The sequence below is a fragment of the Dermochelys coriacea genome, chromosome 17 (assembly GCF_009764565.3).
Source record: "Dermochelys coriacea isolate rDerCor1 chromosome 17, rDerCor1.pri.v4, whole genome shotgun sequence".
NCBI classification, from domain to species: domain Eukaryota; kingdom Metazoa; phylum Chordata; order Testudines; family Dermochelyidae; genus Dermochelys; species Dermochelys coriacea.
This window is the reverse complement of record NC_050084.1, coordinates 4,150,616-4,175,393: the sequence shown is the minus strand read 5'-3', so window position 1 is coordinate 4,175,393 and position 24,778 is coordinate 4,150,616. Positions and strand designations below refer to the sequence as shown.

The 24,778-nt window shown below is 47.4% G+C and overlaps 1 protein-coding gene and 1 long non-coding RNA gene across 3 annotated transcripts; one reads left to right on the top strand and one right to left on the bottom strand.

Moving 5' to 3' along the window:
• Window positions 1-940: 940 nt before the first annotated feature.
• On the bottom strand, window positions 941-18,888 carry ALDH3A2 (aldehyde dehydrogenase 3 family member A2). 2 transcript variants are annotated; one of them, XM_038375392.2, is made up of 11 exons: window positions 18,850-18,888; window positions 14,806-14,980; window positions 14,216-14,447; window positions 14,016-14,101; window positions 10,951-11,159; window positions 9,000-9,117; window positions 8,338-8,479; window positions 6,490-6,656; window positions 4,924-5,023; window positions 4,070-4,305; window positions 941-2,289 (listed from the first exon to the last, which is right to left on the bottom strand). In XM_038375392.2, the coding sequence occupies exons 2-11, from the start codon at window positions 14,965-14,967 to the stop codon at window positions 2,275-2,277; spliced, it is 1,467 nt and encodes a 488-aa protein (XP_038231320.1). In that variant the 5' UTR covers window positions 14,968-14,980; window positions 18,850-18,888; the 3' UTR covers window positions 941-2,274. The 2 variants fall into 2 exon arrangements, with proteins under 2 accessions (XP_038231320.1, XP_043355280.1); XM_043499345.1 differs by lacking the exons at window positions 941-2,289; window positions 4,070-4,305; window positions 18,850-18,888 and adding an exon at window positions 4,322-4,711 and having other exon boundaries at window positions 14,806-15,099.
• LOC122456972 lies at window positions 15,132-19,526 on the top strand. The gene is made up of 2 exons (XR_006276194.1): window positions 15,132-15,271; window positions 19,261-19,526. It is a non-coding gene; the product is annotated as an uncharacterized LOC122456972 (long non-coding RNA).
• The last annotated feature ends 5,252 nt before the right edge of the window (window positions 19,527-24,778 follow it).

Sequence of the window (24,778 nt, the reverse complement as noted above, 5' to 3'; positions counted from 1 at the left end):
GCCGCCAATTCCTTCAGCACTCTCGGATGCAATTCGTCTGGCCCCATGGACTTGTGCACGTCCAGCTTTTCTAAATAGTCCCTAACCACCTCTATCTCTACAGAGGGCTGGCCATCTCTTCCCCATTTTGTGTTGCCCAGCACAGCAGTCTGGGAGCTGACCTTGTTAGTGAAAACAGAGGCAAAAAAAGCATTGAACATGCTTGTGTGTGTACAGGACTGCTGGCATGGTGATTCAATGGCACTTAATGATGAATAAATCTCTCAAGCTGCCAATTAGGGTATTGCAATAGCTCCTCTGGTTTGAAATTCATATTCGTGTTCGGCTGCCATGGCAGAAGATAATCACTGAGCTCTAGTTAGCTGTGAACCTCTTCAGAGCATATTCTCCAACTCCGCTCTCAACAGTGGTGTCTCTGCTTTAGATGCAGGCTGCCTTAAAGAACTGCTCCATATGGGGAGAGCTGAAGGAACAGCTTTCCAAAGGAGTTTGCATTAGCATTAAATCATTTGACACAGGAACACTATGTGCAGATCTTATTCTTCCTTACCTCACTGCCTATCTATGGGTGGGGAGGAGATTTCAATAATACTTATAGCTCTAGTGTGAAGCTTCCAGTATAGTTTTGCGGGCTCCCTCCCTAACCTGTAGTCATGTACACCACAGCACCAGGCTATACTGACAGACAGAAGCATGAAAGGTTTACATCTGTAATAGCTTACCACTCAGAGCACTGTTCAACTAGAGGTCAAAGGGCTTTTTCTGGGGGGTAAATAGTCCCACTTTACAAATAGGGAAAGTCAAGTGAAGACACTTGCCTGGGATCACACAGTGAATTGGTGGCAGAACTGCATATAAACCTGGTTTCCTGACTCCCTCTCAGGTACTTATCTATATTGCCTCCTCTACTGAACCAACAAAGCTCAATTCATTCTTGTCAGTCAGTCAGTGTTTATTTAGTACGTTCAAAATGTGTATATATATATATATATATATATATATATATTTTTAACTAAACATCATACATTTATATCTACTGAACAAAAGGCAAATCATTTTTCAATATAAATTCTTTAGTTAAATTTAATAGTATATCAAGTAGTTTATTTTCCTTATTCTTTAAAAATATTTGTTTTAAAAAGCTGGAATCTCTTCTAGTGCTTAAGTTTATCCAGTATCTTCCCTTTCAGCTGAAATACGTCGTCCCCTGTTAATTAACTGGTGTCTTTCTAAGATTAGGTATACTTCACTTGAAAGTATGTTCTGGTTTCTCTCAGCAGCAAATGGAAATATGCCATGAGTGAGTTCTTTTAATTCCTAATGCTCTAAACACAGCACCTGAATCACAAAATGCAAGCCTGGCAGATAGGAGCACAGGTGACTGCAACATTACAAGAGATGCCCTGCGACCCTCTAGCAGTTGTAGCAGGTCTTTCACTTCGGAAGCTGCAGCCAGTTGAATGTGCTGTCAGATTAAATCACAGGGCTAACGAGTGGCTAACAATCTTTTTCCGGGGGAGATTCTAAGGACACAGGACCTGGGTAAGAATGTGAGCAGCAGTCTCAATGTACATTGAGTCAGATTCTACTAATACTCAAGACCAATGCTGTCTCCACCACCCCAGAAAGGAAGACATACCACACTAATTACGAGGTGTGGAAGATAGTTAGTACAACACTAGGAAGGTACCATAAAAGGGAAGAACTGTAAAGGAAACGTCTCTGCCTATTAAGATGTAAAAAGGCTACTTCTGCTTTATTTTGGGCTTTTACTCTTTACATTAAGTGTATCAGGTCCTGATTTCCCTCTTTTTGGAGGACTCTGGAAAAATCATCGGAGGAACTGAACTGTGATGGCTCACAGACTGAAATGTAAGCCCAAGTTCTAGTTCTCCAGCAAAGGTTATAGTCCTGAGAAGACATAAGCAGACCACCTCTGACGTGGTCTTTATACAGCATGGAGTAGCAGCGAGGGTGCTGCTGCTTCCTGCTTTGCACTTCTCTTCCAACTCACTGCTGGTTGCATGACCAATACTTTATGCCCACTGCTGCATTAATCCCTTGATTGCCGCATGGCTTTTCAAATCACATGAAGTGCCAGCCCAAGCAGTTACTAGCTAGTGCATTCTTACATTACTTCTCATTGTTTTGTGCACTTAACATTTCATAGAAAAAAAGTAAAACTCTTAAGCTGAAAAAGGTCATTACATAAAGTGTGCAGTCAGGATACAAGTACTGCGGATTGGTTATAGCAGGTCAGGTCACTTTTTTTTTTTAGGAGTAAGCCACCTGTGAAGGCAAAGAAAGATATTGTATAACTTCAGCAAAGAGATGGAATAAATTCCAACTCCTAGATATTAACAAAAGTGGGTGCGCATTCCCCACTTGAACAGACTAGATCCAATAGACACTGATTTTCCTGGCCCACTTGCCATTCTCTTATTCCCTATTATCACGCCCCTTTTGACTCTTACTTTGAGTACTGTGTAGAATCCACAGCCTAGATGCCGCATGCAAGAGAAGAATTATCCCTTCACAACCCCCATGTGACCAGGCTGTAAGGGTAAAGAGTCAAAGTGATGGACGGAAGGAAAGCCTGCATCACTCCAGGCTGTATCCACATCTGCTGCTCTGAAAGATTCCCCCCTCTACAAGCGGGGTCTGTAATATGCCATACAAGCAAAGTCCTATCTTGCTTCAGCTGGACTAGCTGGGCTTTGAAACCTGCTGCTCCTCAGCAATGACTGAGCCAGCACAGTGTCTGCACTGCCAAGACACCACACAGGGCTTTTCTCTTCAGCACGTCACTGATTTTGGGAAAACCCAAATGCTTTTAAAAACGCCACTAGTCACCCTCTTCACTGAGAGAAGCACGTAATAAGGTGCGGGGAGATGGCAGAACAAGGCCTTATTTTAAAGAGAGTTGGTCACAAGACTGGCACAATAGCTTAAGAGGGAACTCATCCCATAGAGCATGGTAATAAAGAATTCGGGAAGGGACAGAAAACAGTGTGCTTCGGGGCTCATCAAGCCAATCTGATGAGTGGAGACCTACTCCACTCATGGTGGGCAACGATTAGCCTGCAATTGCCTGATATGGGGATCTTGCACCTCTGGCTGGCCACTGTCAGACAGGATCTTGCACTAGAGGGACAGTGGATGTGATCCCCAATGGCGATTCCAATTCAACCAGTCTTTACTGACATGCTGATCTACTATTACCATTCCCCTCTGTCCCCAAGTCTACCCATGCTGTGGCAGGAAAGATTCACAAGTTAGAGTTGACATGTATGCTGTGTGGCATGACAGCACACGCAGCCCCTGGTTACCCTCACTTCCCCAAGGCAGCATGTACTGCCTGGTTTGTTGCACTACTGGAAGTTGTTCATTTGGAATTTTACGACATTTTGCATAATGGACCGTCCTGAATCCTCCATCTACTCCAAACTGAAAGAGTTTCATGCTACCCAGACAGCCCTGCTCCCCGTCTCCAGAGCTCAACAGCACCTCTGAGAGGGAGGGAAGTATTCCCACATCCAGAGGGGTGTCTGCAGCAGAGCCAAGAGCCAACCTTCCCCTCTCAGCCCAGTCCCTCCACAGTATCCCTGTAAGTAATGTGCAGCTGCAAGTGCCACATATTCAGTTCGTTAGCCAGGTAGCCAACCTACTTCCAAAGAAAGCTCTAATGACAAAAGAGTTGTGGAAGCAGCTCATGCAGATCCCATCCAGCCATGTCCCAACCCCGGTTCTTCAGGAGGAGGACTCAGTTTCTCACACGTTACTCATCGAATTAGAGCAATAATGGCCTAGCAGACTCAGAGGGTTTACCCAAGAATCAGCTCAGCCCTGTTACCAGTCTGGATCCTGCTAGCCTAAGTGAGAGAAGCAGATTTGAGAGCTTCTGACTGGCCCTGCTTTCACACAGATCTCGGCTCAAAAGTTACAGTAGACCAGCTTCTAGGAGAGGAGCAAGACTGGGAAGTGGGACCTCCTGGCGCTAAATGGGCTCAGAAATAAACCCTCATTTAAAACACGCAATGGTACAGAAAAACAGAGCCCCAAAGCTCACCTTTATCACCGCAGCCAGTATGGCTCCCAGCAGGGCCAGGGCAATGAGCCCCAGTCGGCCTCTGTTAAATCGCTTCAAGAAGAAGAACTTTGCCCAGTCCAGCTTCCTCTGACTGTTTGGCGGGTACCGGATTTTGTTCATACTTTCCATCGTCAGAGACTTAATTAAGCAGGAGCGGCGATGGGAGAAGGTCTCAAAGCTGTGTCTGCCATGGTAGTTGCCCATTCCACTGTTCCCTGAATGTTTCAACACACACACTAGTTAGCATGCAGTTGGTTGGGCAAGTTAATTAGTTAGGCACATCCAGGCTAGCAGTGTGCCACATGAAAACAAAGGCACAGAACATGCACCATAGGTGGGAATTCACTAGACAAGTTCCTTTCAAAACCCAGCGCCCCGTCAGTAACCTGCCCTCTGTCAAACCTTTGGTGGATCTAAGTCCCGTTTCCAGAGGACAGGTGTTGACATCACAACAGGACCCCTTGATGGCACTCTCAGCAGGGAGACCAAGGACTGAATGGGCCTGGAAACTGAGTTAGCAGCTCATCCACAGAGGAGGTAATTCCAGGCCAGGGTGGAGGAACGTTGGTGCAGTGCAGGTGTGTGTGCTGGAAGCTGCCTATGGGTGTGTATCTACCTGTTCTAAGGATAAATGGGAGGAATTCAGGCCAGCACCTTCCTATGGGAACCTGCTGTCTGTCTATTTTTTAGGATGGACTAGAGGCCACCTGCTGCACAGAACTCCAAGGCTCTGATCCATCATGAGATCACTGGAAAGAACCAGTGGCTAAGATACAGAGAGCAGCACTACACAGCACACTCATGGTTTATTACACAAAGTTCCTGTAACTCACCGACTCCACCGAAGGGCAGATCTGGGAGAGTGTAGTGCATAATGACATCGTTTGCAGTGACACCTCCGCTAGAGGTCTCCGATATCATCCTTTTGATCAACTAATAAAACACAAACAGACGATACAATACCAAATAACCTACCGGCTGCGTTCAGTATAAAGTTTTAGATGGATGATCAACACTATGATAGAAACTATCTTGACAAAGAAATTTAGGGATGATGGGAACCCGCCCATCAAGTTTATTATCTGTGGCTTCAGAAATGTTGTTTCTCCAGACACATTTTATGGGCAAAAATTTTTGAGCTGGAAGTCTCCAAAACAGCACCATGTACTGGTCATGTAGCAGCCAACATTTTCCTTGGCATCTTGTCAGATTACAGCATTGTGATGAATGTTTTAAGATCACCACTATAGAGTCAAGTTTTAGACATGTTTAAAGGGACTAATATTTCAAAGCTAAATGCAGTGAGAATGAAGAGGTGAGAACAGGTGCATGATCAGGGTTACATCACACAGCTCTGCAATTCAGCTGCGAATTCGTCAGCCCTGACTAAGGAAGGATTGAAAAATTCCCCTGAGAGAACCCAGAGACTGGCCTACTAGGGAAATACTCTAAGAAACCATCCATAAAGGATGCAGGTTTTATATGGCTATAAATGTAATAAAATCTCAGAGTGCTGAATTACCAGCTGTATTCCAAGGGCTGGCAAGCAGGCTAACTTGGGCTAAGTGTCACAATGAAGAAGTTGGTGATGACTTCACAAGAGCCTTCCATGCTCAGACTTTGAGATGCCTGATAACTGTCTTTTCCAGGAGGAGCTACCCTTTGTACAGAGTTTTAATACTCTGCATTGAGTTCTTTCCTCTTTTAGAACTAGAAGTTCAGATTCAAGACAGCAAATTCTCTTAGCTATACGAGTACAACCCCACTGCCCTCTGTGGAACTGCACCAGCAGCTGGGTTAGAGTTATCTTTCCCAGGCAGACACACACACCCCTTTCCCTTTTGCTTATAATATATTTGGCTTTATCACGTTCCCACTAGCAATAGCCAATTCAATGGTCTGTACAAGATCGGTACTAGCTACAGTCTTTGCAAGTCTGGAGGCCTCAACTTGCCTAATACTGTAATTAAAGATTACCAGCCTCTGTTACTGACTGTGTCCTTACTTGAGCTAGTATTTCAGTCTCTGCTATGTTGCCAAGCTACACATTCTTACATAACACTAGGCTGGTGGTGTATGAACAGGCCTGACCCATTTTGAGAGCCTGGTCACCCTGATCTATTATGATGAGCAGTGGAGTGGTGGGAAGCCGTCTGCAAAAATGCCCCATCTATGTTGTGTTCCCTCCTGGGTGTGAGGGCAAAATAGATTGATTTAAGTTACTTCCTGCCCCCCGAGTTCCAGGAGCTTTGGGAATATCTGATTCCACAGGAACCAAGAGCTGGGATTTAACATGAGCTAAAGGCAAATGCACTCAGTGAAGCTGTGCCAAGGATGAACCTGGCTCTGTGTTTATAATACACAGGGCAGAGTTGTGTGTCCAACAGCCCAGGACCTACCTTTTTATCATTGGAAAATAAATAAAGGGCAAGCGGCTTCTCCCGCTGATTTATGAACTGAATTGCTTCATCTGCACTCTTTATAGTCACGATGGGAAGGAGGGGGCCAAAAATCTCTTCTTTCATGATCCTGGATTCTGGGCTAACATCAGTGAGTATAGTCGGGGCTATGGCAGACAGGGGAGAAAACTGAGTTAGGACATAGGGAAATAAATGCTCTGCTCAAGAAGCACCACCTGCTCTCCTGCATCTAGCTCAGCAATGGTCAAGCACAGCTAGTTTCCCCAACTCAATTTTCAAAGAAAATAAATGCAGTTTTGTTGATCTAGTAAGGTGGGTATGCAGCCCGTAGGGCCAGCTTAGCCTTATTTCACTAGCAGTAATGCAAGGAATCTACAGGTCGGCATCCTGTAAGACACTGGCTTAAGCAAGTTAGCGTAAGTGAAGTATAGGCCTCTGACCTTTAGCACAAATAACGTGGCCAACGGTCACCCTAGATTTTGAGGAACTGGGAATAGCTTGCTTATGAGACAAGTTGACAAGACTAAGCAGCCGCAGGAATACTGAACTGATACTAAGCCTGGATATTTTTGGACAGGATCGCTGGCAGGCATCTAATCACAAATTTGCTTTGGCAATAGGGATAAATAAGCTAGCTGATCAGGGAAAGGCACCCCAATATTACAAGGGTGAGGAAGCTAGATATGGACAGAGCAGGAAGAGTGTCTGTATGAACATTCAGGGTGATTCCCAGGCCTTATATAAGCAAGAACTCAGGTGAAGAAGGCAGCTAGCCTCCAGCTTTCAATCCTTTATCACCTATCTTCAGGTACTGGGGATCTGGACCATCAGACCCATTTTGCATACCGGAGACAAGGCTGGTCCTTTTCTCGTCTCTGACCACCAGATCTCCAAGAAAGGGGTTTGGGTATATAAGTAGGAGCATATGCTAGGCAAGAAATAACTGCTAAGATTTCTCTAATACTCTATTATTGCTATTTGCTTCTGTGGTTCGGAGCTTTCTTGTCTCTATTAATTGTATTAATAAAAGGTGGTTAAGGTTGTGTTTTGCTCTCCAGGTGAGTGCCCTTCCCATACAGCCTGGGGCTCCCTACAAGATACTGAACTTGTCAGTTTTGACTCTGTTGTGTCTGATTCTGGGACAAGAACCTTAGGGGACTCCTCTCCTTACCTGAGTACCAAATGGCATTTATTATAGGCCCAGGCTACAGTATGCATCATTAGCAGTTAGGTCAAGTGGTCACACAGGAAGTCAGTGGCAGAGCTGAGAACAAACCCAGGTTTCCTGGACCCAGCCCCATGCTTTATCCCTTTTAAAAAGGGAAGGCAATAGGCAGGCCTCATGGCTGTGGTGCGGGCACCACCTGAGCACAACCAGAGGCTTTGCACCATGGTGTGACTTCCAAACTGGCACCACAAGTCTCTGCAACTTAGAAGAGATTTGTACAGATTAATAGGAGTCTGAAAGCTTGGGGCGGGGGGGGGAAAGACCTGAAAATGAGGAAACCAAAGATGGTCTGTTATTCTGCCATTCACCAGTGTTTTGTTCATACTAGACTTGAGGAGAATGAACAGCTATATCAAAACATAGAAACAGCTGCCAGAAACACCTCTCCCTTAGGAACATTAGGCTGCAGGAGGAGGAGATATTCCAATGTGTTTGCTTTTTATTTTAATCCTATGCACCAACTGGATTAAACACAGGCCAAATGAGCCAGAAGTCTGACTACACATCAGCTCAGAGAGGAGAGAACACTAGCTGGGCATAAGGATCACGGTCACACCTATATGCCACCCTGTTGTCCCAAGCAAATGTAGGAGGAATACCTATAAAGCACGAAGCCTCCTCAGTCTCTCCTCCGTAAGCTATCTTCTGCCCTTCCAGCAGCGTCACGAGCCTTTTAAAGTGGTGCTTGTTGACGATCCTTTCATAATCTGGAGATTTTTTTACATCTTCCCCATGGAATTCCTGTTAAAAAAAAAGGGGGGGGACGAGGGGGGGTTTAAAAATTGGACATGTTTGGTCAATAATCTGGCACCTACCTGCCTAGGTCAGGGTCAGCACAGACATCAGCTGGACTACTGCAGAGGCTGCAAATCCTGTCATTACTCAGATGAGGCCATTTCTCAGCCTCGGAAGTGCCTGTCATCTCCTTGAAACGTATTAGTGTGCTCTCTGCAGGTATGGATTTCCAGTTACATTTGCACAGCACAGATCTGAAACTCTACGGGCTTGGGAAAACTGAATGGATGCCAGGAAACACAAGTGGGGCCATCTGACAGAGTAAGTCCCCAGACCTGGCACTGCTATGACAAGGGCTTTGGAGTTGTCAAATTGTTTACAAACATTTCAAGGCACACACTTGACACCATCATGAGCCCGAAATACAGGTTCGTAATTACGGGAACTCTGGGGGCAAAACACACACAGCTACAATTACAGTGAAAGCAGCTGCAGATTTGCAAAACAAGCGTCACTTAACACTTACCTTGAGAGTCTTCTTGATATTCTCCACTATTTTGTTCTGGATGGATTGGTCACAGAGGATGTAATCGGGGGCAATGCAGGTCTGCCCACAGTTCAAATACTTCCCCCAAGTTACTCGTCTAAGGATGGAAGAAAAGAATTGATCTCCATTTACTAGTGTTTTACTGACAAGAGGAGCCATCTCTACATGGGGCACTACCCACGCACCACACCCACCACGAACCATTCTGAAGGGATTACTATCTTGCTGTTCAGCTTCTCCCAGGAGCACACCTCCCTGCAGGAGGATGACTCGTGAGGGGGAGATAAGGGATGTTTCTTACCAGAGATTACACGCCAATGATGCTCTTTTCTAGTGATCGGCAAACCCATTTTGAAATCTAGATAAACCGATCTCATAGGGACCCCTATTACGAGTCAGAGGATCCCCCCAGCTGATGCTGACAAGGGATTCTGAAGCCAATGCTGCATGCAGATGCTAAAAAGCAATGGATCCATTGCAGCACAAACTCAAGCAATTCAAGAGCACCCGAACCCTGCAGTGTTCTGCTTTAATTAAAAATAGCCAAGAGTTAGAGCAATAGCCTTGAACAAGGTACAGCAACTATCTTTCTGTAACATTCTGCGTCAGCATTGGCTATCAGTTGGTCATATCTACAGGCTGCAGCCTTCCAAAGTCTCTGCCTAGCAAGACTGTTAGTACATGTTTGTACAAACAATACAGGTTTTAGTCTAATTTTACATGATTAAACAGCAGCACAGACATGTAAGCATATATATCTGGATGTTCTGGGAAAGATGGTACCACCCACCAAATCCGGAAAAGTCAAAGTGAGACTTCAAGTGGGACTAAAAAATTCAGTGGCTGCAATGACTGAAATGCGACCTAAGTCATTTGTACCATGCTATGATTTTTTTGTGATAAAGAATTCTGCACTCTTACGATTAACACAAGCCTTGGGGCCCCCATACTAGATCCTCAAACTCTGCTCAGGCAACTGGAGAACTGAATTACAATAGAATATTGAATATACTGCTTCTCCACAATTTTTCAATCTGAGCCATTTTCTTTTGCTGTGCTGCAACAAAAATGTTAATACCCCAGCATCCATAGTAAGCGGAGTTACTGATGAAGTGAGCTGTAGCTCACAAAAGCTTATGCTCAAATAAATTTGTTAGTCTCTAAGGTGCCACAAGTACTCCTTTTCTTTTTGTGAATACAGACTAACAAGGCTGCTACTCTGAAACCTGAATTAGGCCTCTAACAGCTGCTTTAAAGAATGTTGCCTCTTATTTTAAAACAGACCTCTCAAAGTATTTGCTCAATAATTCACAGAGCAGGGTCCCATCAAGGCACGGCAACTGCCATACACCAGTCTGGGGAAGTGTTCTGAGATCGCTGCTAGGGGACTCTGGACATATGCCCTTTGTTCTAGATTCTGCAGGATGGCTATGAAACTGAATGGGATGATACAAACAAAAATCCAAAACCACGGCCTCGATCCTGCCAGCTACTTGCACATGGAACAACTTGCAAGACTGGGGTCTATTTAAATAACGAGGGGGCAGATTAACCTAATTTTTCAGCTTTTAAAGTCTCCTCTCTCGCCCAATGTGGTCAGTCAAGTATAATCAATTGTGAAAACTGCTACATCTAATTTATTTAAACTAATTAGATAAAAGCTTTTAAAAAACATTAACAGAGCCAAACATGCTAAAATAAAAGGTTCATCTTTCAGTTTCTATTTGTTAAAACTCAAACATGCAGAAGTGGGGCCAAGTGGGAGACAACCAATACCCCAAGACAGAGAGAAACCAGTGTAGGAAAGGACAGCCTGGCCATAAGACACCACCATAGTCAGGGAGGCATGTGTCCAACACTGTGAGCCACAAACATTCCTCATGGACTTCACCCCGCCCACAGCACTAGAATCCCTAGAGGATGAGCTCACCTGCAGGCAATTTCAATATTGCAGTCCTTATCAATATAACACGGACTTTTTCCACCCAGTTCAAGAGTGACAGGGGTGAGGTGCTTGGCAGCAGCTTCCATGACAATTTTGCCCACTTGGGAACTCCCAGTATAGAAGATGTGATCAAACCTCTCCTTTAGCAGCTCAGTTGTCTCCGTGACCCCTCCATTAATAACTGGGTACAGGTCCTTCAAATGCAGATAGAAATAGCAAGACGTTTGTGTAACTGACTTGACTTTGGTGCAATAAATGTCAAGAGATTTGTAACACGATATCGTTACTTTGCTATTGCTGCATGGCAAGTTCACTGCAAATGCAGCCCTCATCCTGTTTGGACTGTTTGCTTGGAAATCCCAACACTGCAAAATGTCTCCCCTGCCTGATGTGAGCAGTTAACTCCAGACCCAGAGTCTGACTCCTGCAAGCAAAGCACCAGTTGCTTTAACAAAGCTACAGCCACTTGGGAGGCAATTATTGCCCGCACCAGGTTACAGAAGCCAAGATGAAATCAAAGCCAACAGCAGTGGTTTTTGGTACGGAAACGGCATTTGCTTCTTCGCTCTTGGATGTTTTTACCGACGTGTCAGTAGAAGTCATCGGATCAATCACCACAATACAGCAGGATGGGAAGTCTGGTTTACTTTCATGGCTTCATTATCTTTAGACAACTGTCTAAACAGGCATGACTGCAGCATTGCAGGAAATACCTACAACAGACGGCAACTGCGTCTCCTGGGCCACCTGGCGATGCTCATTAAAAAGGGGGCTGACTTGCTAATGCTGCCTGGGGTGGGGGGAGAATTAACCCTCTGCTGCTGCTAACCCCACTACCTAGAGTTCCTTTAGCAAGGCATGGACTACACTAAAGTGTTTACTGCCCGGCGTTCCAGCTGACGGAGCCTGTTCTCTTCTAGCCAGGGCGTGCCATCCCATCCCCATTCTTCAAAATGGCAGACACATGGAGTCAAATGTGGGGGTACTAGCAGGCATTAGTGTTTCACAACCACCACCACCAGCAGGTAGGAAACCTCATGCTGTAGGGCTTACGCAAATCTCTAACTATTAGAGACCAGAATGAGACCTCAGGTAGGGGAAAGATTAGCACACTTCTGCCTCTGGAAGGGTTCTTGCACCTCCGGAAGCATCTAGCACTGGCCACTGTCAGACAAGATACAGCGTTAGGTGGGCCTTGGGTCAGATCCAACATGGCTAGTCCTGTGTTCCTAAGAAGGGGAAGCCTGAACTGTCTGTAAGAAAGGACACAATGAAATGCTCTGTGGCAGCAGTTGGGGAAGAATTGCAGCATGTTAACTGGGTCGTAGACAAAACCAGGCTGAATGAGAAGCTGGTTAACAGTTCCCCTTGCAAAAAGAAAAGGAGTACTTGTGGCACCTTAGAGACTAACAAATTTATTAGAGCATAAGCTTTCGTGAGCTACAGCTTTAGTCTCTAAGGTGCCACAAGTACTCCTTTTCTTTTTGCGAATACAGACTAACACGGCTGCTACTCAGTTCCCCTTGCAAAAGGCATAGAAAACTCTGGTTTGGTTTAATATTGTGGGAAGAAGGAATTCCCTTTTGGCAAACCACCTGCCAGCCCTGCACAGAGCTAGACAATAGAGGAGTTGGAAAATGAAAGTCTGCAAAAAGTCTGGCATTCAAGCCACCTTTCAACTCTCCCACACTATACAGAACCACTTGCAGGGACCCACCCCTCACTTTCCTATTGTGCCAACTCTCGTAGGTTTCGGGATTTCAAGGCAGCTCTCCACCAAAATGAGGCTGAAGCAGTTTCCTAGCTGGGGCCAATCAAATTGGTAGTTTTTACATCTATCCCCAGTGAGATTTTAACACTCAAACACCACAAGTCCTGTCAGGGCTAGGATATGAGAATCATTTACCTGCCTTAAAGAGGAGCACAAGCAGTGCAGCAAATCTCACCCTAAGAGGGATTGGTAGGACACATATAGGCCCAGAGGTGGATTGACCTTTATCCTCTCAGAGCGCTCAGAGACCCACTAGCCTCCCAGAGATGGCCAGGAACAGTCAGGTTTCTACACCCAAGTAGCTATGACTGCAGACTAAGAGTCGTTGCAACAATTTGATTCAATGTCACTAGCACTAAAGCAGCAGCTGTTCACTTTAGAAATACTGCTGCTTCCCCAACCCTGGTGCTACCAAACAGTAATGCTACCCTTCTACAGTGCCTGAGTTAACTTGCAAAATAATCCTATTTAAACAGAGCAGGGTTTCACAATAGCCGTCAGGATGCAAAAGTGCTTGGATCCCCTTTGTGCTATAATCCTAATCGCAGCATCCTGGCTTGCAGAGTTTGGATACTTATGGAGAGAGCAGGTCACCACCATTCATGACAAACTTCAGGAGGCCTGAATCTGTCATTGCTGAAGTCAATAGCAAAACTCCTATTAATTTCTAACACAGAAGCAGGACCTGAAAGGAAAGATACCACACTTGGTCCCACAGAGAACCCTGTCCTTCAGACGCAGTTCAGAACACTCAACGGAAAGGTGAATAGCCTGCTTGACTTTACAATACACTAACTGCCTGGACCATTCCCTTGTGCACGAGTTCCTCATGGTCACTTGCAAAGCCACCTTATTATTTTCCTTCTAATCCCTCCATAAACTCCCCTCTGTTGATCCTGTTGTTCATAATAGTCTCACTGTTGGCCTGTGCTCCCCCTCCACCCTGTCTCTTTGCTGTATCCACCTGCATACTCTTTAGGGCAGAAACCATCTTTGTTACATGCCTGTATGGCACCTAGCAAGATGGAACTTGGATCGGCAGAGCCATGGAAATCCACAGATATCCACTATGTCTGCAGACAATGTGTACGGAGGGATGCGGATCTAAATTTTATGTCTCGAGCCCTGCAAATATCTTCAGATATCCTCAGATCACGTTTGCGGCTCGTGGATCAGATACGGATACAAAGTTTGTATCTGCCCAGGGCCCAGGCACTAGGAGACAAATGCATAACAACCCAAAACAACGCAACAGTCAGGAGTGTTGGCTTTTACTGACCTTGTCAATGTACTGTGGGATCAACTCAGCTACAAGCTTTGCTGTATTTTCACTTATCTCTGAAGGTTTGATTACTACAGCATTTCCTAAGAGACAAAAATCAAGACAACGCGTTGTCTGCTTGAGCCTGTAACACGCTAAGGGGAGGAAGGGTGACCCGGAAAGGCCAGCAAAACAAGGCGCAAGGGATTGTAGCCTACCTGCTGCAATGGCCCCTATTAGAGGCTGCATAATCAAGACAAAGGGGTAGTTCCAAGCCCCGATAACCAGGACCACGCCCAGCGGTTCATGGTGGATGTAGACCTCATCCGTCAGCGTCATTATATTCTTCGACACCGGCGTCGGGGCAGCCCACGTGGGAAGCCTGTCCACCATCAGGGCGATCTCCCCCAGCACTCCCAGGATCTCGAAGCTGTATGCGTTGCATTCACTCTGTCGCAAAGAGCGGCGCGCTCCGTCAGCTCGCTCCGTTACGGGAGAGACCCCCGGAGCCAGAGGCGGGATGGGGCCAAAGCGAAGCCGCCTCTAACGGACGGCGACCGCGCGTCCCGCGGGGCGGGGAGCGGGAAAGGCCCCCAGAAGACGCACGTCTACAACGGACGCGACCCGGCTTCGGAGCCTGAGCCGCAAGGCAGGCGGCGGCCGAGCCCAGCAGGGAGCACGGCGGCCACAGCCACCCCCGGCCCGGCTCACCCACCTCCAGCCCACGGCGTGGGGGGTGGGGGGGGCGGTTTTAAGCCAGGCCCCTGAACCCGGAGCCAGCCCGTGAGGGGCGCGATCCGCGGGGCACCTTGTGCAGATCCGCCTGCAGGGCGGCGGCGATCTCCGTCTCCTTCTCCTTCACCATCCGCTCCAGGGCCCGCAGCTGCCGGAGCCGGAAGGCCCACGGGCGGCACCGGCCCGCGCGGAACGCGGCCCGCGCGCGCGCCACCGTCTGCTCCGGCGTGTCCATGGCGGGCGGGGAGCTGCCGGGAGAGGAGGCGGGGTCAGGGGGGCGCCCGCGCGGCGCTTCCTCCAGGACCGGCCAATCAGCGGCCGGGCCGCGGGCAGCGCTAGGCAACGACCCCCCGCGGCTGCAGGCGGGAGCCGGCCGCGCGCGCCGGGCGGGGGGGAGAGTTTCTGGCGCTGGTTCCCGCTCGGGCGGGGGGCCCCCCCCCCGCCCACCTGGCTCCGCCGCGCCTCAGCGCTGGGCAGCCCACCTCCCAACTGCCCCCCACCCCCGCGCTGACGCTGCCTCCTTCCGGTCACCTGACCAGGTAGGGGCGCGGCCGCACTTCCGGTCCAACACGTAGAGGGACCCCCCCACCCCAATGGAGATAGTGGAAGGACCCTTTTGGGGGGCGGGAACCCAGCCCCCCCATAGAGAGCGAATGGAGGGGCCCCAAGGGACTCAGCCCCCCCCCGAGAGAGAATGGAAGGGCCCTTGGGGGGAACCCAGCTCCCCCCGAGAGAGAATGGAGGGGCCCCAAGGGACTCAGCCCCCCCCGAGAGAGAATGGAAGGGCCCTTGGGGGGAACCCAGCCCCCCCCGAGAGAGAATGGAAGGGCCCTTGGGGGGAACCCAGCCCCCCCCGAGAGAGAATGGAGGGGCCCCAAGGGACTCAGCCCCCCCCTCCAAAGAGAGAATGGCGGGGCCCCTAGGGGAAGCCAGCCCCCCACAGAGAGAATCGGGGGGACGCTGGGGAGAGTCACCCTGACGCCTCCCCACACACACCCAGGGAGCGGAAGGATCCACCTGCTCCAAAGCACTCGGAGTGTGTGGAGGATTCTGGACGTGGGTCCCTGCCAAGGTGTGCACTGTGTTGGGGTGGGGGTTATGTGGGTGTGGGTCCCTGGTGGGGTGGGTGGAGAGTCAGAGTGGGCACGTTAGGGCAGACATGGGTGCCTGGTGAGCGAGTGCAGTGTTGGGTGGGGATAGTGTCAGAGTGGGTGCAATGCGGGGGCGGGTGCATGTCCCCGTCATGCAGAACCAGTCACCACCCTATAACACCTGCTTTAATCCATCTGTCTGTGGTTTCTGCAGCCCGTTCTGCTTTTTTTAGGGCCTGATTTTCAGAAGCATTGAGCACCTGCAGCCCCGTGACTTTATTTGGAGCTGTGGGGGCTTAGTGCCCTGATGGTACCCAGCGCTGAGCAGCTGTGCCACAGGTAGCGAGTCCATGCCTCAGGGACTAGAGTCTAAGAGTATGTCTACAGTGCAGCTGATAGCGTGCCTCTTGGCCTGCAAAGACTGACTCTAGCTAAAAAAGAAAAGGAGTACCGGTGGCACCTTAGAGACTAACAAATTTATTAGAGCATAAGCTTTCGTGAGCTACAGCTCACTTCATCGGATGCATTTGGTGGAAAAAACGGGAGAGATTTATATACACACACACAGAGAACATGAAACAATAGGTTTATCATACACACTGTAAGGAGAGTGATCACTTAAGATAAGCCATCACCAGCAGCAGGGGGGGAAGGAGGAAAACCTTTCATGGTGACAAGCAAGGTAGGTTTCAGAGTAGCAGCCGTGTTCGTCTGTATTCGCAAAAAGAAAAGGAGTACTTGTGGCACCTTAGAGACTAACAAATTTATTAGAGCATAAGCTTTCGTGAGCTACAGCTCACTTCATCAGATGCATCCGATGAAGTGAGCTGTAGCTCACGAAAGCTTATGCTCTAATAAATTTGTTAGTCTCTAAGGTGCCACAAGCAAGGTAGGCTAATTCCAGCAGTTAACAAGAATATCAGAGGAACAGTGGGGAGTGGGGTGGGAGGGAGAAATACCATGGGGAAATAGTTTTACTTTGTGTAATGACTCATCCATTCCCAGATGGCTTATCTTAAGTGATCACTCTCCTTACAGTGTGTATGATAAACCTATTGTTTCATGTTCTCTGTGTGTGTGTGTATATAAATCTCTCCCCTGTTTTTTCCACCAAATGCATCCGATGAAGTGAGCTGTAGCTCACGAAAGCTTATGCTCAAATAAATTTGTTAGTCTCTAAGGTGCCACCGGTACTCCTTTTCTTTTTGCGAATACAGACTAACACGGCTGCTACTCTGAAACCTGTGACTCTAGCTAGTGTGCTAAAAATAGCTGTGTGGAGCTTGTGGAATAGGCTAGCCACCCCTATTTGAGCCTGCCCGCCCCCCGGCTCTATACTCGAGTGGCTAGCTCGTGCCATAATGTCTGCAGTGCTATTTTTAGCACGCTAGCTGGAGCAGAGCTAATGTATGTCTGTCTACCTAGTCTGGGAGGCACGCATCCAGCTGCAGCAGGGACATACCCTAAAGGCCTGAGCAGCAAGTATGATATAGAGCAAGCAAAAGAAAGTGTGCAGTGTTTGGATCTAAATTTCACAAAGAGGTGCAGTTTCACCTGTCCTTTGGAACATGGGCTCTTGATGTGCAAAACCTGGGAGGTGGATGTAGGGGCCTGGGGCAGCAACATGACAATGGATACGAGATCAGGAGTAGACAAAGCAATGAATTTGGGCTGGAAGGGAGGGACTAGGTGTAGGAGAAATGGAGGTAGAGACAGACAAGGGTGGAAGAGATAATGAAGGAGCCATTGCAATCTAGGGTGTGGGGTAAGTTACTTTGCAAATTTGCAGACAACAGAAGGGCCCCTACAGGTTCAGGCATGGCCAGCCCAAGAGGCATGATCCCTTTGACCCATTTAGCTTGGCATAGTCCTGATCCTGAGTCAATATTAGCAGAGCATGTAGAGCTCATTTGAATAAACAGGTATATAGGCATTTACATGCAGCTATTTCAACCCTGCCGGAAGGTACAGCTGCAGCTTGGCCCAGGTTTAGAATATCCGTCCCAGGGAGCTGCCATCTCTGCCAGTGCCCTGCAGCGGTTGGCAAGGGTACTAATCCTCTGCTCATTAATTCTGAGATCGTGAAGTCACAAGATTATGGCTGCAGTTGGGGAACAGGTAGCAGTGGGCAGAGGGACTCCTGAGCAACAAAGGACCCTATGTTCATACAAATAATAGAAAAAACCTATGGAAAACACGCAAACAGAACACATTTCAGAGTAGCAGCTGCGTTAGTCTGTATTCGCAAAAAGAAAAGGAGTACTTGTGGCACCTTAGAGACTAACAAATTTATTTGAGCATAAGCTTTCGTGAGCTACAGCTCACTTCACCGACTGCATCCGATGAAGTGAGCTGTAGCTCACGAAAGCTTATGCTCAAACAGCTGCTCAACCTATAGAATTCTCTCTACAGTGTATTTCAGAGTGGTCCCTGGGGTACCAGCTGCTCTCTTGCCCTTTCCCAGGGTCAGGTAGGGCAGCTGACAAATCTGTCCTGGCCCAGTTCTTTCCCAGAATTTATTTAAATATAGCCTCCACCCTCACCCCTTTTATTTAAATGCTACTAAAAACCTGTAAATATTCAAAATGAATTTATTTTGAAGTGTAGCACCATTCACTCTAGTGTCTGGGCACTCACACTGCAAAACACAACTTGATCATTGCAAATTTTACAGGGATAGGAGCCCTTGGTTATAAAGAAGCCATTTGTGTTCACAGAACAACTTCACTGTATATGGAGACTTCATTCTATCTAGGATCACCCTCTCCCCAGCCTAACTCTATTAAAACAATACAGGCATTTCAGTCTACATCTCTGTATGTCAGAGTTTACACTAAGCAGCTTCCACTACATAAAAAAACCTACGCAAGAGGAGGAAAGCTATTCCTGCAGAAGCACTCTTCCTTGCCTGAGAAAATAAAGGGCAGGTATTTCATAGTAAATATCCGCAGTGATTCCCCTTCCCTGGGAGTAGGTAATTTGCTATTAAGCTTTAACAAAAGTGGCTTGTTATGAAAAGACATTACCTTAATCGCAGCTTCTCCCTGGACTGCTCGTCAGCATTGAGTGCAAAGAACACAGCCGTGCCCCTGACACCTCCCTACTTTGACTTCATCCCTCCCCCTAAGGATATTTGGCCCCAAGCCCAGGGTCAGCTGTATAGTATTTGCAAGAACACACACACATCTTTATATGTAATTGTGGGCCTTTAATATTTAGTTGCCAATTATTTTCTTGCCTGTGGTTTCTGGCAGATTCTACAAAGTCCAAAGTACATTGGCCCAGATCTTGAAAGATATTAAGTGCCTAACTCCTGTTGGAATTAATGGGAGTTAGATGACTAAATACCTTTCAGGATCTGGGCCACTGTTCCCACCTTGAGCTCCTCAACATCTTAGTTCCCACTCTCCTTAAAATCTTAACTCCATTCCCTCCAGGTCTCAGTCCATCTCACTTGATTTCCTTGCTGCATCTCAGAGGACTTTCTTTCACTGCACCTATATCCGAGAGAGGAGATTTAAGGAAAAGGGGATGAGCAGAGAGGGTAAAGAAGATAAAGACAGGAAAGGAAAGAAATGTTATGATTTTGAGAAGGGAAGATTACAAGGAATCTCCATACACCTATAGCAACATCTGATCCAGTCATCTGTAAACCTGTTTCCTAAGGGGTTTCTGCTCCCAAAAGATAAACTTTTGAATTCTCCATTTCAGTTTTGGTTTTGTTGTTTTTTGGGGTGTGAGAGGGTTTGAAGGAAAAGTAGTTTCCAGTGAGATCATGTGAGAAGAGTCCATCTGGGCAATGCCCATCAGCTTCATTCTGAATGACTGATCACCAGGCTGGTGAAAGAATGAACTTCCCAAAGCAGACAGGTGCACAAACAAAATCTCCCTCGAGCGAGTCCTCCCACATATTTTAACACCAAACTAGGTCAGGCAGGTTATTATATGTATTACCATGGCACCTCGCAGCCCCAGTGCAAGGTGCTGTACAAACACACAACAAAGATGGGCCCCTGCTCCAAAGAGCAAACAAATCTAAACAGAAGATAAGAGACAACAGATGGATGCAGATAGACAGCGGGGGAATTCATGGAAACAATGAGACAGCATGGGTCAGCATGACAGGCAGTGGTCTCAGCACACCAAGAGTCTATCCCTTGTCAATGGTTTTGTAGTCATCACACCAGAGGAGCGATTTGAAGGAGGATAATGAATGTGTTCGTTTTGTGGCTGATTACGGGGAACTCCTCCCAAGCATGAGTGCGTGTTTGAAAATTGAATGAGTGAGTGATGGAGGCTGCACAAAGGGCTGATCAGAGGCGGGAACTGACATTTCAGTATGGAATAAAAGAGATGACGGGTGGAGCTAGGTCCTGAAAGTGAAGACAAGCAGCGTATGTTTGATGCAATAAAGAGGCAGCCAATGGAGGGATTCAAAGAGAAGGGCGACACGGTCGGTGCAACAGGCTAGGAAAACAATCCTTGAAGGATCAAACCAAATGGATCTGAGCAGGGTGAGACTGCATTTGTCAAGACCAAAAAAGTGTGTTCCAGTCACCAGGATCTGAGATGATGAAATCCTGGATGACAATTTTGGCTGGGTGGATGGATAGGAAAGGCCATCTCTTAGAGACGTTGTGCAGAAGATTCTGCAAGACTTCAATGCAGCCTGAATGTGAGGACCACTGTATAGAACAGGCTCTCCCCGGCCTCTCACAAGCTGTGAGATTCTTTACTTGTGGCCGATTGCTCTCAACAGTGTGACATTCTGCCCCGTTTTTTAAAATCAAAGAAATCACTTCCAGTGAGTAGTATAGGCAAAGGGCAAGTGACCCTTGTAAGCAGTGAGCCTTGGAACCAGCTTCCATTTGATATTGATCTGTTCACACGGTTCAAAAATATATGCAGACGCTTCTCTGATTTCTATTTGATGGCTGACGGTGAGGCAGCCAAGCACTGAGGAATCCACAGGCTTGTGGACAGGACTTGGGTCACTCTACAGACAGGACACATAATGGCCTGGAGAATGCAGCATCCTCTTATGTGCATGACTCTGGAAAGGGAAGGAATTTTCCCAATATGTTTTGGCAGTAAATCTCCAAAACCATGTACAGTGAAAACACAGACGGGGACAAGGAATGCCTGGATTTCCCCACATAGCCAAAGAGTGCCTCTCTGTCCTTGGTGAGCCTTTGACATGTGCTGGGGCCACAAGGCCAGAGTGAGGAGCTTGAAGCACCTGGCCAAAGTCGCATAGGGTGTTTTTTCAATTTTCCGTGTCCCCAGCCTCTGTATGGCACGTTCCTTTGTAATGCCAGGGAAACCTGCCAGTCCTGTTCAAACAAGATCACCCCAGTAGGCAGCTGCCTGAGCAGACTAACTTAAAGTCCAGTTAGGATTATGTAACATATTGATTCAAGTCTAGTGCACTCCATAGTCCCCTCAGGCTGGCGTGAAGCAGAGCTGTATGTTCATGTAAGAGGCCCTGTTGCATAAAATTGTTAGTAACTCACCTTTGTACAGCATCTTTCATCCCAACGGATCTCAAAGTCCTTCACTGATTGAAACTCTGAGTATATACAGATGGATGACCACACCCACCACTGAGTTGCAGCCACCTCTGGGGGTCGAACACAAGCCAGTGAACTACGTACAGCAACATTATACAATAGTTTTTGATAGTCTTTAAATACTCCCAATAAACAGCTGAAAATGCATGTGTTTTGTGAGGGAGTAGCATGTAATCACCTTAACTGGAATTTGGCCAGGATATTTGTTAAAAAGAGGTGTGTTAACTCAGTCACGTTCAGAGAACATGCCAATGATCTAGAAGAGAATTGGGACAGGGCGTGACTTATTTTAGGTAAATTTCTGAACTGACTTGCTTTCTGTTGCTGTGCCCTGTCTGAACAGCTCATTTATAATTCTCGGATACCAAGGTTACTTGAAATTTTCCCCAAAGCATCAGTTACTACACATTGTCGTATTTAGCATGGAAAAATCATAGGTTAAGGAGATTAGGCCCAGTTAGGGCCCGAAATAGCTTTGTGGATAAAGGCCTTAGACAAGGTCTAAACCTACAGATTAGGTTGGCAGACCTGCATGGTGCAGGGCTGTGAAAACTTTTGTGCCCCGTGCAGCAGTTAGGTCAACCTAACCACCAGTGTAGAAGCAAGCAGGTGGATGGAAGACCTAGCTACTGCCTCTTGGGGAGGTGGATTACCTCCATGGACAGGAAAAAACCGGCCGTGGTTGTAGCGAGCGTCTGCACAACAACGCTACAGCAGCCAGATTCTTAGTGCCTCAAAGGGGGTGTTAAGGGCAGAGACATGTGTTGCCAACATGCTAGGTAGATCAATCCGAAACCAAACCTAACATGGCTGTAGCTTTGCTGGGGTTGTTGGGCCGTGGAACCTGTGTTAGTCTTGCCCACTAGGTGGTGGTAGAGTGCTACAGGTTCTCCCATTGATCTCACTACTGGCCTTAATCAGGGCAGTGGCCTAACCCCAGCCAAGTTCTACAACTTTACTCCACCCTGGCTTTTGGCTCCAGCTGACCGCCCCCATCCCGCCACGCTCCAAAGGTATCCAACATTTCCTCAGATAGTTTTGTGGGTTTTTTTTTTTTTTTTATGGGACCGGGTGCAGAGGCAGGAAAGGGTTTTGTGGTTTTTGTTGTAGCGAGTACATTGAAAAGCACCTGGAGACTAGCTCTGACCACAACAATCAAGCCACAGATCCTAATAGCTCCTTTGCCTAAGCAGCCCCCCTCTCCCATCTCTCTATTCAGAGGGTACCAGGCCCATTTCCATGTTATGTGGGGCAAAGGGATCAGTGTCACTCCATGCCGCACGCAGTCGGCTGCTTTCTGCCAACCCAGCTGGAGTCTTTGCCTCTGCCCAGTCAGCAGGCTTAGCTCATGAATCTGGCAGGCTGGGGCCATCTGCACATGAGCATTGCACAAGCCGTTGCATAAATCCAAATGGAGAGAGCTTGGAGTGGGAAAGATTGACGGGAGCAACTGCCATCAGCTCCACAGGATGGAGAATCTGTAAGCCAAGGAAACTGCTTACATGCTGTGATTTGCACTAAGAGGAACAGTAACTGAGCTAGGGCTGGGCTGGCTTTTAGAGAACGCCCTCCAAGACTTCAGAGTGAATGAAGATCTGAGTAGCTGAGACTGTGGCTTCCATGGAAGTTTCACCTGAATAAAGATTACAATATCAGACCCGTTGTAACACACATATCCCCAGAGCACCATCACAAACGTCCCTCCACAGAGGCCCCATCAGAATTCAGGGACCTCAGTTTAAACAGATTGGAGGGAAATTAGACAAGGAACTAATTCTGCTGCAGGCAGAGTAAAAGTCTTTCCCATGCTGAGCAGATAATTATTATGGGCCTCTAGAGAAGGCCATGTAAAGGGCCCCTTTGCAGTCAATGCTTCAGAGAGAGGGGATGATGCAGTGGAAAAGGGAGTTTGTTTCTTATCTGTTTTTCCCCAGTGTGTCTTGAACAAGCGAGTCTGTTCCTTGGAATGTAACTGACCCTTTAGCCCAGGCATATTATCAACATTACAGTTGTGCCTTGAAGCCCCTATGCTTGGCCCTGCACACAGGCTGAGGCACAAACTGAATAGACAGGGCAGAGAAATGGTGGGAAGAGAAACAAAGGTGATGTGACAGAACCAATGACCGAACTCAGGTCTCCTGACTCCCAGTCCAATGCCCTGTCTGCTAGACACCACACTAATGCTCTGCCATGCCTTGAGGGACAGCTGGGCTCAGTCACTGGTTTCCAGCAACTGGAATGCTAAAGAGGCAGCATGTTGAGTCCTTGGGGAAAGAGAAGGGCCCCATGTCCCTCCTTACTGACCCCTCGAGCTGTTAAAGCATCAGCCACTGCAGATTATTGGGACGTGGATTTAGAAAGCATCCAGCATCTCTAGAGATCTGTGTAGCCCTCCTTGAGTGGCAGGTTGGTGAGACAGACATGTGATACAAGGAGAATGGGGGAATCCTTGAGTCGGAACATGACAAGAACACATGCTGGCTTTTTGAGGGCTTGCTCATGGTAGTTTCTCCTGGCTAGCAGCTTGGGGAATAGTCTGTTTTTACTCAGTCACCAAGAAACAACGCAGAAGGGGTGTTTGTGGACAGGTAATTGAACTCCAGAGGAATCATATAGCAGACAGTACTGGGGTGCCACTAGTCCCCAGTGTTATAATTATGGCATCAGGTGACAGGTTTTATTGAGCGACTGAACGTGAGAGAAGCCCTCTCCCCTACCAGACTTTGTTCTAGCATCTTCTTCTCTTAGACCAATTAGTAAGACTGTCATCTTCCATGCCCATAAATTACAGGCATGCATAGGGTTTGGAGAACAAACCTCTCTGTGTTGTTCTCTTTCCCACTCCCAGACGCTGCTCGAGATGGCTTGGCAAAGGAGTGGATGACTCAGGGTACAGAGCCTTCTCCCATTGGCTCTCATCACACCATTAGCTTGGAGGGAGGTGAAGTTCTGAGCATTGTCACTGCTACCGTTTTGGTGTACATCTCCTACACCTTCCGTAGACAGAGACCATTTGGCCTCTTCTAGGAGGAAAGAGAAAAAGCAGGAGAAAAGGAGCTCAAGTGTTGAGTTGGGAGGAAGGGAGCTGCAACCAATAGCAGTTGGAAGCCAAAGGAACAAAGCACAACTGCAGTGAGCCGTCTCTCAGACTTAGGAGAGCCATAATAAGCAAAGCATCCTGGGAAAGGCTCTTAGCAAAGGGTTAAACCAAAACTGCAGTCCAGCAATGGGCAGGAAGTCAATATGCAGAGAAAGGGCAGGGATCTGCCTGAAAGATAGACCACATCTAGCACTGTGATGCATATATGCAGATCCCTCTGGGGCATCAGTTTCTTCCTTTGCGTTAGGCTACATCGTAACAGAACAAACATGAATTTGTTTACAG

What these genes read in the sequence shown, in the direction of transcription:
- ALDH3A2 (XM_038375392.2), bottom strand. Translation starts at nt 14,967, where the DNA reads ATGGACACGCCGGAGCAGACGGTGGCGCGCGCGCGGGCCGCGTTCCGC. An exon ending in AATATTGAAATTGCCTGCAG is followed by an intron (nt 9,118 to 10,950) that starts GTGAGCTCATCC and finishes TTCCATCCTTAG; the next exon opens with ACGAGTAACTTGGGGGAAGT. An exon ending in TATTTTCCAATGATAAAAAG is followed by an intron (nt 5,024 to 6,489) that starts GTAGGTCCTGGG and finishes GTGTTTTATTAG; the next exon opens with TTGATCAAAAGGATGATATC.